Source organism: Anopheles aquasalis, chromosome 2 (genome assembly GCF_943734665.1).
Source record: "Anopheles aquasalis chromosome 2, idAnoAquaMG_Q_19, whole genome shotgun sequence".
NCBI classification, from domain to species: domain Eukaryota; kingdom Metazoa; phylum Arthropoda; class Insecta; order Diptera; family Culicidae; genus Anopheles; species Anopheles aquasalis.
The window spans coordinates 26,505,001-26,517,500 of NC_064877.1; the positions used below are offsets into that span (position 1 = coordinate 26,505,001).

The following is a 12,500-nucleotide window of genomic DNA, read 5'->3' on the forward strand; positions in this document are numbered from 1 at the left end:
TGGAAACTCTCTCTCTCGTGGCTCGCTTTGCTAGCCAAACCTTAGTGGTCTATTTGCCTCACACCTCGGTGTATTTATTGCAGTATTTAAGGGAGGGAGTTACAATCGGAATCGAAAAAACCCATCGTCCTCACTGTTGTTGCTATTCGTATTTTAGGTTGAAAAATCTTGTATCCATCGGTACCTAAACTAAATTAATGGGGCATATATGTAACGGGGGTGAAGAAAACCATGACCTTGTCCAACCTCACTTACCACAAACTAGACAGATCTTCAAACGGAGCTTTCATTTTATGGGTATGATACAAAGGTTGATATTATACACAGCACTGAATGCACGGAGAAAGCTCTTTACCTTAATTTCGCCTGCGATATAGGCTGTGAAGAACTCCCCTGGTCTTGAGCCAAATTTGGTATACCACCGTGGAGTTTTCCGAAAAAAAACCTTATTTTTCCTTACTCCACTGGGAGACTGTGCTGTGGAATCAATCGAGAAAAAGGAAAAGCTGAAATCGAGATCGATGATCGAAAAAACGGAAGAAAATACTCACCACTGAGGGGAAGTGTGTGGTCACCCCGTTGGCTCCGCCTTCGAATCCTTATTCTCTATTTCCGTTTTCCTGATTTCCATTCTACACTCTCATTCTCCCTCTTTGTTCCGCTTCTTTGCCAAGCCGGTCTTCTATGCGCTCCATTATTTTTATTGTCCACGTGACACCCCGTAGGAAGAATAGTTTAATCACTCACAGAAACACTCACAAAACGATCCTCGTATCCTCGTCCTCGTAGCATAACCGAAAATGCACCCGATGCACCCGATGCACGCACACAATGCACTCGTGCCGGTAAGGTATTATGGTATGAACGTTGCTTGAGCTTGACTCACATCCCAACAACGGACGAGAGCGCACTGTAGAAAGCCGAGTCAAGCTATGCAATGTTCTGGCCAGTGCCGGTTAGTCTCCAATCGGTGAACGGTGCGATGCAGCGCAAAATGCAAAATCGTGATCATCCCGCCGGAAGCGCAATGAAACATACTGCAATGATGGCTCTCGTTTGGCTGCAAATGCTGTCAGAGGTTAGAGGCTTGGGCCCTCCTCGATGCCTTTTCCTAAACACACCACCTGAAAGCGCTTCGAAAAAACGCGAGATGAGTCACGTACCGGAAAAAGGCACTACGGCCATTCCACGGACCAAGCCCGGGGAACCATTATGCACCAAAGGAGAGCTGCCACCCTGCCACCTGAACCAACCTGCAGTTCTAACCGAATGGCAGAGGCCGCGCGACCAGAAACGCGCGATACATTCCCGGCATGCTTCGATAGCACCTCACCGTGTGGGGCAGTTCGTGTAGCGTTCGTAGTGTAAAGTGACACCAGCGTAGCGTAATTTTTGCAAGAACAGCACCGTAGCAGCACACAGCAGGCACCGCGAGTATAGTGAGTTCACCTTCTGAGCGGGCTGAGTTGTAATATTTTTTTTCGTGAAATACCAAAACAACCCGTGATTGTACGGTTACCATGTGCTACCATACAAATCACATCTCGATTAGATTCGTGGATAACGCATATGGCGTACAGTAATGTGTATGGTGTTGCAGCTAGTGCAACGCTCTTCCATTCAGATAGTAAATTAACCGATGGATAGGATACGATCGAATGATCCTCCAAATCGTGGTAATACTGGATCATCATCATTTCGGTGAACGCCACATTTGAATTCAATGCACCACAGCCCACCTGGATGCGCGCACTGGGCAGTAGAGAGTATGTTCAACAAGCACAACAACCCCCGCGGCAGCAGAGTCGACTACAAAGCTTTGGCGATGGCGATAGCGCGAACAACGAATCCTCAAGTCAATTGCCAGAACTGGACCAGAAGCCCAGCACCAGTGCAGCGGATAAGAAGGGCAGCCGAAAGCAGAGGAATACACAGAATGGGCGACATTAAAGGTATAATCAAATATGCACCAGCTAGCAATTGGGCTAGCAATCGACAATATTGCCCAAACCACACAGCCGGATCAGTCACGCGTCTCGATTTCGCTTCGATTCTTCGTTCAAGTGCTAGCTGCCAGCTGTGCTACCCCGGTACTTATCTTCCACTTTCCAGTTGAGTTTGTCCAATCATTACCGGAATGTCTGTGCTCCCTTCCAGCATCCACTAGCGGCTAATGATCATTTGTACCTGTTCCAGTTGTTAAGTTGTACACTCAATGTTACCTACTACTCGTTAGCCTAAAGCCAATTAACTGATTTCATCGTGAACATATATATATATTTAAACTGTCAATGTAGGCAAGTAGCTGTAAGTCAGATAGGTCAGTCAGATTCCAGTATTCCATCGTTCCGAGGATATATGCTGCCGTGACCGGTGCGTGTGATGGTTAGTCAGGTGAGCAAACTGATATACATTATTTTGAAGGTAATGGGACGAAGGCCCACAATCGTAAGGTGGCGGAAATCGTTTAAAATAAACCAAAATCCCAAACCCCTTCTGAGACACTAGCACCCAGCCGGCTTACCGGGTCGGTTCTGGGGTCGGATGCAAGACGCACGCGTTTCATACGAAAGATCATTCTCCATCGCGAGCCAAGCGCGATCTCCGGATGTAATGCTGACATCCGCATGCATCCACCCCTCCCAACAACCCACGCACGCCTTACTGGCACAACGCATTACCTTATACATTATACATTAGGCAAGCAAAACGTTAAGAAAGGGTAAAAGACGAAATAACACAAAAGCAAACAAGCGATAATAAGAGCCAATGGGGAAGCGAGCACGCTGAGAGCAATTTGCAGGAGCCAATTTATGTTGTAAAGTAATATTGCAACATCGTATTATGAGCAGATTATGAGGAAACAACTCACTCAACTCTCGTGGCATTGTACACTAGCAACGGCGGACCCCAACCAAACCATTGTCGGCTTATTCAATTGAACAATTAAATTATAACAAGCAAATACTTTAATCGAACATTGTGTTCGAGGCACGGATAAAGAAAAGCCGGTGAAGGCGCAGGCGAAGGGGCAGGGAAGAGTGGAGAAACTGGGAAGCAGCAGCATATTAGGGTATTCGGGAAACGGAGGGAAAGAAAGAGCGATACACAACATAAAACAAGAACGAAATCTAAAACCAAAACAAACTGCTCATGCTATGAGATGTTAATTGTTGAAAAAGTTAAATAAAAATGTACTAATAAACGAACGGAGCGTCTTTCATTTAGAGTTATTAAAACCGGTGAACCGCTGTTGGAGGTAAATTGATATCGCCTTCAAAAAGGTGTTTCTATGCCATCTGATTGATCGGTGGTGACGTCATAGCCATAGGGATATGGTCTGACGTCATAGTTGTTGCTTAGGGGCTCGCCTTCTTCCGACCTCTCTCACGCACACATCCATTTCAATTGTGTGCGTTTACATTGTCACCGTGAGTTGAAGTGAACTTCAAACTCACTTTCCTGCCTGCCCCTGCCTGCCTCCAGGAGACCTCAGGACCCTTAAATGGACATTCAATTTTCTATTCAAGGTCATCGCTAGTAATAACAGCGTATTTATACGCCAGAGATCCCGCTGTTGCGTTTCGTTCAGCCATCGGCAAAGTAAGTTCGTTGTGTAAGCGAAAGAGTGGGAGAGAGTTTTTTTGTTTCCTCTCCCAACGCCTCTCCGGTTGTCATTATCCCGCGCAAGTCCGAAGATCAACACCCGGAGATAACACAGAGGAACAATCAGAAGCGGATTGGTAAAAAAGAACTACCGTGGAACTGCCCTGGACCGGCCACCAGATAGGGGTGGTATCACTGAACCGATTGTTTGAAACGAATCTGCTGTCGCCGGGCCGGGGCCCAAGATGCAAATTTGAGCGTGTTTGTGAAGTCATTTACAACGAACCGTGCGCTTATCAGTAGCCGGACCAGAGAGACAGGAGACGGCGGGGACATCGTCGCTCAAGTGCTCTCAACAAAATACCTCTCGTACCTCTCCAGCCAGCCAGCTAGGCCACGATCGCGTCCCGTGCCTGCCCGTCCACGCACGGCTTTAGTCTCACACGGCCAGCGAAGCCGAAAGCACCTCCACCTCCAAGTAGGCGACGATAGCCCCTCGAGCTTACATAATCCCCGTTCGTCACCATGGCTACCACCGAACTACCTCGCGTTAACCTGGATGAACCCCGCTACGACCAGAGTACGTACCTCAACCGTGCCAAGCATTTCCTCGTCGTCACGAATCCACTGAATGCGTTCGCCACCGAGGAGCAGCTCGACCGGGCTGCCCGTATCGTCCGCGACTATCGGTAAGCACCGGCGATGGAATTGATCTCCCCACCCGGAGACCCGGTCATGACCCAGTCATGACACGATCACTGATTAAATGTGACTTCCGTTTTCTTTCACGCGCTGTCCCACAGTGCCGGTAAACCGGTACCGGATGTACGCAGTGTCGATGAGCTGTGGAGCGCCAAGTACCTGTACGACAGTGCGTTCCATCCGGATACGGGCGAGAAGATGTTGCTGGTGGGCCGCATGTCCGCCCAGGTGCCCATGAACATGACCATCACCGGCTGCATGATGACGTTCTACAAATCGACGCCGGCCGTCATCTTCTGGCAGTGGTTCAACCAGTCGTTTAACGCGGTCGTCAACTACACCAACCGTTCCGGCGCCTCACCCATCAGCCAGGAGCAACTTGTTACCTCGTACTGCATGGCAACAGGTGGTGCCCTCGTCACCGCCCTTTCGCTTAATCGTCTCGTGCGGGTATGCCACGGAGCCGCAGATGTCTCTCGTTAGCTCGCTCTTCATTGACACGGCACACGCGCTTTCTGCTTTGCCATTCACAGAATGCACCACCACTGGTCGGGCGTCTCGTTCCGCTGGCTGCCGTAGCTGCCGCGAATTGCATTAACATTCCACTGATGCGCATTCAGTAAGTATCCGCGCCCGTCTATCTCTTTCGCACCGCATCTGCGATCGGCGATCGGGGTGAGCGTGTTGGTTGTGCACGCGCGCATAGAATTCCGCTGAGTAAACACATTCGTAGCAGGGTAGCGTGGCCATGCGGACTACCGTGGAGGTTTGCACTTTGCACTCCATCGGCGATCGGTTATCGACGATCGAAGGCGTAATCAGATGGGCAATCCAACGGAGACGGTCCACCAACACGTCGTTAGTTACTCATGACGCCATTAAAAATAGAACGCAACGAAAGCCGGATTATGGAACGCCCGCGAAGGCACTTGAAATGGGCGAAGACATCATCCTGCTCGGTGTTGACGTTGTCACGAGTCGCGGCAGTTTATTTATGGACCTCGATCCCATTCTGCTCGTCACTTACGCAGGATCTTACGTATGATCATATCATCTGTAGAAAGCCGAGTCAAGCTATGCAATGTTCTGGCCAGTGCCGGTTAGTCTCCAATCGGTGAACGGTGCGATGCAGCGCAAAATGCAAAATCGTGATCATCCCGCCGGAAGCGCAATGAAACATACTGCAATGATGGCTCTCGTTTGGCTGCAAATGCTGTCAGAGGTTAGAGGCTTGGGCCCTCCTCGATGCCTTTTCCTAAACACACCACCTGAAAGCGCTTCGAAAAAACGCGAGATGAGTCACGTACCGGAAAAAGGCACTACGGCCATTCCACGGACCAAGCCCGGGGAACCATTATGCACCAAAGGAGAGCTGCCACCCTGCCACCTGAACCAACCTGCAGTTCTAACCGAATGGCAGAGGCCGCGCGACCAGAAACGCGCGATACATTCCCGGCATGCTTCGATAGCACCTCACCGTGTGGGGCAGTTCGTGTAGCGTTCGTAGTGTAAAGTGACACCAGCGTAGCGTAATTTTTGCAAGAACAGCACCGTAGCAGCACACAGCAGGCACCGCGAGTATAGTGAGTTCACCTTCTGAGCGGGCTGAGTTGTAATATTTTTTTTCGTGAAATACCAAAACAACCCGTGATTGTACGGTTACCATGTGCTACCATACAAATCACATCTCGATTAGATTCGTGGATAACGCATATGGCGTACAGTAATGTGTATGGTGTTGCAGCTAGTGCAACGCTCTTCCATTCAGATAGTAAATTAACCGATGGATAGGATACGATCGAATGATCCTCCAAATCGTGGTAATACTGGATCATCATCATTTCGGTGAACGCCACATTTGAATTCAATGCACCACAGCCCACCTGGATGCGCGCACTGGGCAGTAGAGAGTATGTTCAACAAGCACAACAACCCCCGCGGCAGCAGAGTCGACTACAAAGCTTTGGCGATGGCGATAGCGCGAACAACGAATCCTCAAGTCAATTGCCAGAACTGGACCAGAAGCCCAGCACCAGTGCAGCGGATAAGAAGGGCAGCCGAAAGCAGAGGAATACACAGAATGGGCGACATTAAAGGTATAATCAAATATGCACCAGCTAGCAATTGGGCTAGCAATCGACAATATTGCCCAAACCACACAGCCGGATCAGTCACGCGTCTCGATTTCGCTTCGATTCTTCGTTCAAGTGCTAGCTGCCAGCTGTGCTACCCCGGTACTTATCTTCCACTTTCCAGTTGAGTTTGTCCAATCATTACCGGAATGTCTGTGCTCCCTTCCAGCATCCACTAGCGGCTAATGATCATTTGTACCTGTTCCAGTTGTTAAGTTGTACACTCAATGTTACCTACTACTCGTTAGCCTAAAGCCAATTAACTGATTTCATCGTGAACATATATATATATTTAAACTGTCAATGTAGGCAAGTAGCTGTAAGTCAGATAGGTCAGTCAGATTCCAGTATTCCATCGTTCCGAGGATATATGCTGCCGTGACCGGTGCGTGTGATGGTTAGTCAGGTGAGCAAACTGATATACATTATTTTGAAGGTAATGGGACGAAGGCCCACAATCGTAAGGTGGCGGAAATCGTTTAAAATAAACCAAAATCCCAAACCCCTTCTGAGACACTAGCACCCAGCCGGCTTACCGGGTCGGTTCTGGGGTCGGATGCAAGACGCACGCGTTTCATACGAAAGATCATTCTCCATCGCGAGCCAAGCGCGATCTCCGGATGTAATGCTGACATCCGCATGCATCCACCCCTCCCAACAACCCACGCACGCCTTACTGGCACAACGCATTACCTTATACATTATACATTAGGCAAGCAAAACGTTAAGAAAGGGTAAAAGACGAAATAACACAAAAGCAAACAAGCGATAATAAGAGCCAATGGGGAAGCGAGCACGCTGAGAGCAATTTGCAGGAGCCAATTTATGTTGTAAAGTAATATTGCAACATCGTATTATGAGCAGATTATGAGGAAACAACTCACTCAACTCTCGTGGCATTGTACACTAGCAACGGCGGACCCCAACCAAACCATTGTCGGCTTATTCAATTGAACAATTAAATTATAACAAGCAAATACTTTAATCGAACATTGTGTTCGAGGCACGGATAAAGAAAAGCCGGTGAAGGCGCAGGCGAAGGGGCAGGGAAGAGTGGAGAAACTGGGAAGCAGCAGCATATTAGGGTATTCGGGAAACGGAGGGAAAGAAAGAGCGATACACAACATAAAACAAGAACGAAATCTAAAACCAAAACAAACTGCTCATGCTATGAGATGTTAATTGTTGAAAAAGTTAAATAAAAATGTACTAATAAACGAACGGAGCGTCTTTCATTTAGAGTTATTAAAACCGGTGAACCGCTGTTGGAGGTAAATTGATATCGCCTTCAAAAAGGTGTTTCTATGCCATCTGATTGATCGGTGGTGACGTCATAGCCATAGGGATATGGTCTGACGTCATAGTTGTTGCTTAGGGGCTCGCCTTCTTCCGACCTCTCTCACGCACACATCCATTTCAATTGTGTGCGTTTACATTGTCACCGTGAGTTGAAGTGAACTTCAAACTCACTTTCCTGCCTGCCCCTGCCTGCCTCCAGGAGACCTCAGGACCCTTAAATGGACATTCAATTTTCTATTCAAGGTCATCGCTAGTAATAACAGCGTATTTATACGCCAGAGATCCCGCTGTTGCGTTTCGTTCAGCCATCGGCAAAGTAAGTTCGTTGTGTAAGCGAAAGAGTGGGAGAGAGTTTTTTTGTTTCCTCTCCCAACGCCTCTCCGGTTGTCATTATCCCGCGCAAGTCCGAAGATCAACACCCGGAGATAACACAGAGGAACAATCAGAAGCGGATTGGTAAAAAAGAACTACCGTGGAACTGCCCTGGACCGGCCACCAGATAGGGGTGGTATCACTGAACCGATTGTTTGAAACGAATCTGCTGTCGCCGGGCCGGGGCCCAAGATGCAAATTTGAGCGTGTTTGTGAAGTCATTTACAACGAACCGTGCGCTTATCAGTAGCCGGACCAGAGAGACAGGAGACGGCGGGGACATCGTCGCTCAAGTGCTCTCAACAAAATACCTCTCGTACCTCTCCAGCCAGCCAGCTAGGCCACGATCGCGTCCCGTGCCTGCCCGTCCACGCACGGCTTTAGTCTCACACGGCCAGCGAAGCCGAAAGCACCTCCACCTCCAAGTAGGCGACGATAGCCCCTCGAGCTTACATAATCCCCGTTCGTCACCATGGCTACCACCGAACTACCTCGCGTTAACCTGGATGAACCCCGCTACGACCAGAGTACGTACCTCAACCGTGCCAAGCATTTCCTCGTCGTCACGAATCCACTGAATGCGTTCGCCACCGAGGAGCAGCTCGACCGGGCTGCCCGTATCGTCCGCGACTATCGGTAAGCACCGGCGATGGAATTGATCTCCCCACCCGGAGACCCGGTCATGACCCAGTCATGACACGATCACTGATTAAATGTGACTTCCGTTTTCTTTCACGCGCTGTCCCACAGTGCCGGTAAACCGGTACCGGATGTACGCAGTGTCGATGAGCTGTGGAGCGCCAAGTACCTGTACGACAGTGCGTTCCATCCGGATACGGGCGAGAAGATGTTGCTGGTGGGCCGCATGTCCGCCCAGGTGCCCATGAACATGACCATCACCGGCTGCATGATGACGTTCTACAAATCGACGCCGGCCGTCATCTTCTGGCAGTGGTTCAACCAGTCGTTTAACGCGGTCGTCAACTACACCAACCGTTCCGGCGCCTCACCCATCAGCCAGGAGCAACTTGTTACCTCGTACTGCATGGCAACAGGTGGTGCCCTCGTCACCGCCCTTTCGCTTAATCGTCTCGTGCGGGTATGCCACGGAGCCGCAGATGTCTCTCGTTAGCTCGCTCTTCATTGACACGGCACACGCGCTTTCTGCTTTGCCATTCACAGAATGCACCACCACTGGTCGGGCGTCTCGTTCCGCTGGCTGCCGTAGCTGCCGCGAATTGCATTAACATTCCACTGATGCGCATTCAGTAAGTATCCGCGCCCGTCTATCTCTTTCGCACCGCATCTGCGATCGGCGATCGGGGTGAGCGTGTTGGTTGTGCACGCGCGCATAGAATTCCGCTGAGTAAACACATTCGTAGCAGGGTAGCGTGGCCATGCGGACTACCGTGGAGGTTTGCACTTTGCACTCCATCGGCGATCGGTTATCGACGATCGAAGGCGTAATCAGATGGGCAATCCAACGGAGACGGTCCACCAACACGTCGTTAGTTACTCATGACGCCATTAAAAATAGAACGCAACGAAAGCCGGATTATGGAACGCCCGCGAAGGCACTTGAAATGGGCGAAGACATCATCCTGCTCGGTGTTGACGTTGTCACGAGTCGCGGCAGTTTATTTATGGACCTCGATCCCATTCTGCTCGTCACTTACGCAGGATCATATGGTTGCTGCGATCGCGGTTCTTTCGCACGCTTCGTTGCCACCACATGTGTTACACTTGGATTTCCTTTTTGGTCCCATCGCAGCACATTCCGTTTGCTAATAAACTCATTCTTTGCTCTTTTGTCTTCCAGAGAGATCAAGAACGGTGTCACGTTGCTGGATAAGGATGGCAAGGAATTGGGTCAATCTGTGCGAGCTGCCAAGGAAGGCATCTCGGCCGTCACCTTCAGTCGAATCCTGATGGCTATGCCTGGAATGGGTATGGATTGTTCTTTAACCTCTACTCGTTTACTGTCCATCCTTTCCTAATGCTTGCCCGTTGTTTGTTCCCCGTTTCCAGTGTTTACGCCGGTGCTGATGAATAGTCTCGAGAAGCGCGGATTCATTCGTCGTTTCCCGTGGGCTAACGCACCGATCCAGACGCTGTTCTGTGGGTTGTGTTTGACCTTCGCGACGCCGCTCTGCTGTGCCCTGTTCAGTCAGAAGGCATCGATCTCCGTGGACAGTCTGGAGGAGGATCTGCGAGCCAAGCTGCGCAAGGAGCGCCCCGAGCTGGACGTGGTGTACTACAACAAGGGCCTCTAAGCTGGCGAGAGGAAAACATTCGCCAACAGGCATTGCCTCAGGAAAGCCTCCATGGGTTCCATGGACTCGGCAGAACGGCATTTAATCAATCGCGGTGCATATCTATTTTCTTTGATCCGGCGCCTGCTCGGTGATTGTGTTTAGGATAGGTTTTTTAGCAAGCATCCCTGTACCTCCACTTATCTTGTTCGGCCATATGCGCTTGCTTGTTCTAGTACAATCCCCCCCCCCCCCCCCCCTTTCTCGCTCATTCTCTCTGTTGACTAGTTTTTAGGTTCCCATTGTGCTCGGTTACGATACGCGCTCGGCCTTCCCGTACGATGCGGTAGTACATCTTCAAAGTGCACGTGACAATAACTGTGTGTTCTCCTGTACGTATGTGCATGTGTAGCTGTTCGGCCAATTAATCGGGCAGTGGTGTACACTGGCGTTGTTGAGCCTGCATTTATCCTGCCTCTGAAACCAATAAACCATCAAGGTGAATCCAGAATAGAAGCAATGAAAGCGAACACACTTGAGGAACGGAAATCGAACAAAACATTCATTTCTTTTTTATACCAACGAAAAACCCGGTGCTACTATGATCCTATGGGATCGAAGGCATCGATGGTAACTTTGCGAAACTTAGTTCACATGGTTCAATTCGAGGGAGAACTTTATCCACTTACGAGCCAGATGAGTACAATTTTTCTAATTTTCCGTATTTAATTTGAAATTAGTTTATTTCCATGTTTTTCACTTTTCCCATCGTTTACCTTCATCGTTATCATACAGATCAATACCCCAACTACATCGTTTGCTTCCAGACGCATCCCATCACGTTTCACTTTTGGGTGTTTGAATGCGTGTGAGTTTTTTTCTGTGTTCTTGTGTCGATTGTTGATAACAGCTTCATAAACGAGCAAAATATAGCATATCGTGGAGTATCTCGGTGAAGTAGTACAAGTGGTGAAATTATATTTAAACCCTACCGTTTTCCTTCATTTTCTTTGTTCCGTGATACTGCCTCGCCGCCTTCACCCTAGCACCTACCTTTCTTCTATGCTCCATTCTTATGCCAAAATCAGTGCACCAAAACGGCACCGATTCAACTGGTTCTACAGGGAAGCGAACGGAACAACGACCGTATCCTCTCCACTCCATCGTGCAACATTTCCTAACGTCTGCTGCTACTGAACACACATCCAGGATGCTTGAACCATATGCTGCTTAACTACATTCGACTAACGTGCTCGAGCAGGGGGTGGGTTTCCAGAACTCTATCGCTGGCAAAACCAGTTACTCTCACTCTGATGATTTCCATTTTAATTACCCCTGTCCGGCTGTGTTGCTGTGACTTGTATGCGCCGTATCGCTACACTATCAACGTTAAAATGTGTTTGCCCTCTAGCCCCCTCCAGCCAACACATGCTGTGGCGGAGAAAACAACGGGGTCCCCCGTAAAGGTGATATAAATAGTGTGGCGTCCATTTCACTGTGTCTACTGTGGTGGAAACATAGTTTAAATTCAGCGAGCGGCAGATTTTGTTCACAGCTTGCTCCGCTCGCATTTTTTGTGTTCCACAAAACATTGCGCTTTCGTTCGCTTGGTGTTCCCTCTGGCCTGCTGTAGTAGCAGCATAACACGATGATAGCTAGTAGAAAACCCATGCAACCAGCTGCATCCTACATTCCCCACACGGACGCCTGCTCCTGCACTACAAACCACCTGCATGTTATCATCGGTGGTGGTTACACAAAACACTTAAACATCTAAGATGACGCCACTACTATCCTCCCCCTCCCACATGGGGTACGGTAGTTTATACAAAGTTTAGCTGTTTTTTCCTCGGTAAATTTCATATTGTTCTCTCTTCCGCTCCCTCCCTTTTAACTTAATTTATTGTGCATCTCAGCTTGGGGTCGCCAGGACGATACCGATCATCACACCCCACTACTCGTACACATTCGCCTCCACCCCTGACGGAACTTATCAGTTTTCAAGATCGTTCACACTTCAACGTTCGACTATCGCAGCGGGACCGCTTTTCAGATGCTATTGGATGCAAGAAGTGAAGTTTCGAATGGTGAAATAGCAAAGTGATGTGGCCATCATCATCGACGCCTCAAGACCATT

General features: G+C 49.2%; 2 protein-coding genes across 5 annotated transcripts in view; one reads left to right on the forward strand and one right to left on the reverse strand.

The window, feature by feature from the left end:
• The first annotated feature begins 3,582 nt into the window (after window positions 1-3,582).
• On the forward strand, window positions 3,583-11,323 carry LOC126572232 (sideroflexin-1-3). Of its 4 annotated transcripts, none has more exons than XM_050231379.1 (5): window positions 3,583-4,295; window positions 4,410-4,758; window positions 9,294-9,379; window positions 9,931-10,058; window positions 10,140-11,323. In XM_050231379.1, exons 1-5 carry the CDS (start codon window positions 4,132-4,134, stop codon window positions 10,382-10,384), a joined length of 972 nt encoding a protein of 323 aa, XP_050087336.1. In that variant the 5' UTR covers window positions 3,583-4,131; the 3' UTR covers window positions 10,385-11,323. The 4 variants fall into 4 exon arrangements, with proteins under 4 accessions (XP_050087336.1, XP_050087335.1, XP_050087334.1 ...); XM_050231378.1 differs by lacking the exon at window positions 4,410-4,758 and adding an exon at window positions 8,862-9,210; XM_050231377.1 differs by lacking the exon at window positions 9,294-9,379 and adding an exon at window positions 4,842-4,927 and having other exon boundaries at window positions 3,584-4,295.
• LOC126572231 (ran-binding protein 3) overlaps window positions 10,610-12,500 on the reverse strand; it is a 4,076-nt gene continuing 2,185 nt past the window's right edge. Inside the window, exon 4 of the mRNA XM_050231375.1 lies at window positions 10,610-12,500. This exon is cut by the window's right edge and continues 368 nt beyond it. The gene's annotated coding sequence lies outside the window, so the exon portion shown is untranslated.

Excerpts from the sequence above, each read along its gene's own strand:
- LOC126572232 (XM_050231379.1), top strand. The coding sequence starts at position 4,132 with ATGGCTACCACCGAACTACCTCGCGTTAACCTGGATGAACCCCGCTAC. Across the intron at positions 4,296-4,409 it reads CGTATCGTCCGCGACTATCG|TGCCGGTAAACCGGTACCGG; the intron begins GTAAGCACCGGC and ends GCTGTCCCACAG. Across the intron at positions 9,380-9,930 it reads ATTCCACTGATGCGCATTCA|AGAGATCAAGAACGGTGTCA; the intron begins GTAAGTATCCGC and ends TTTGTCTTCCAG.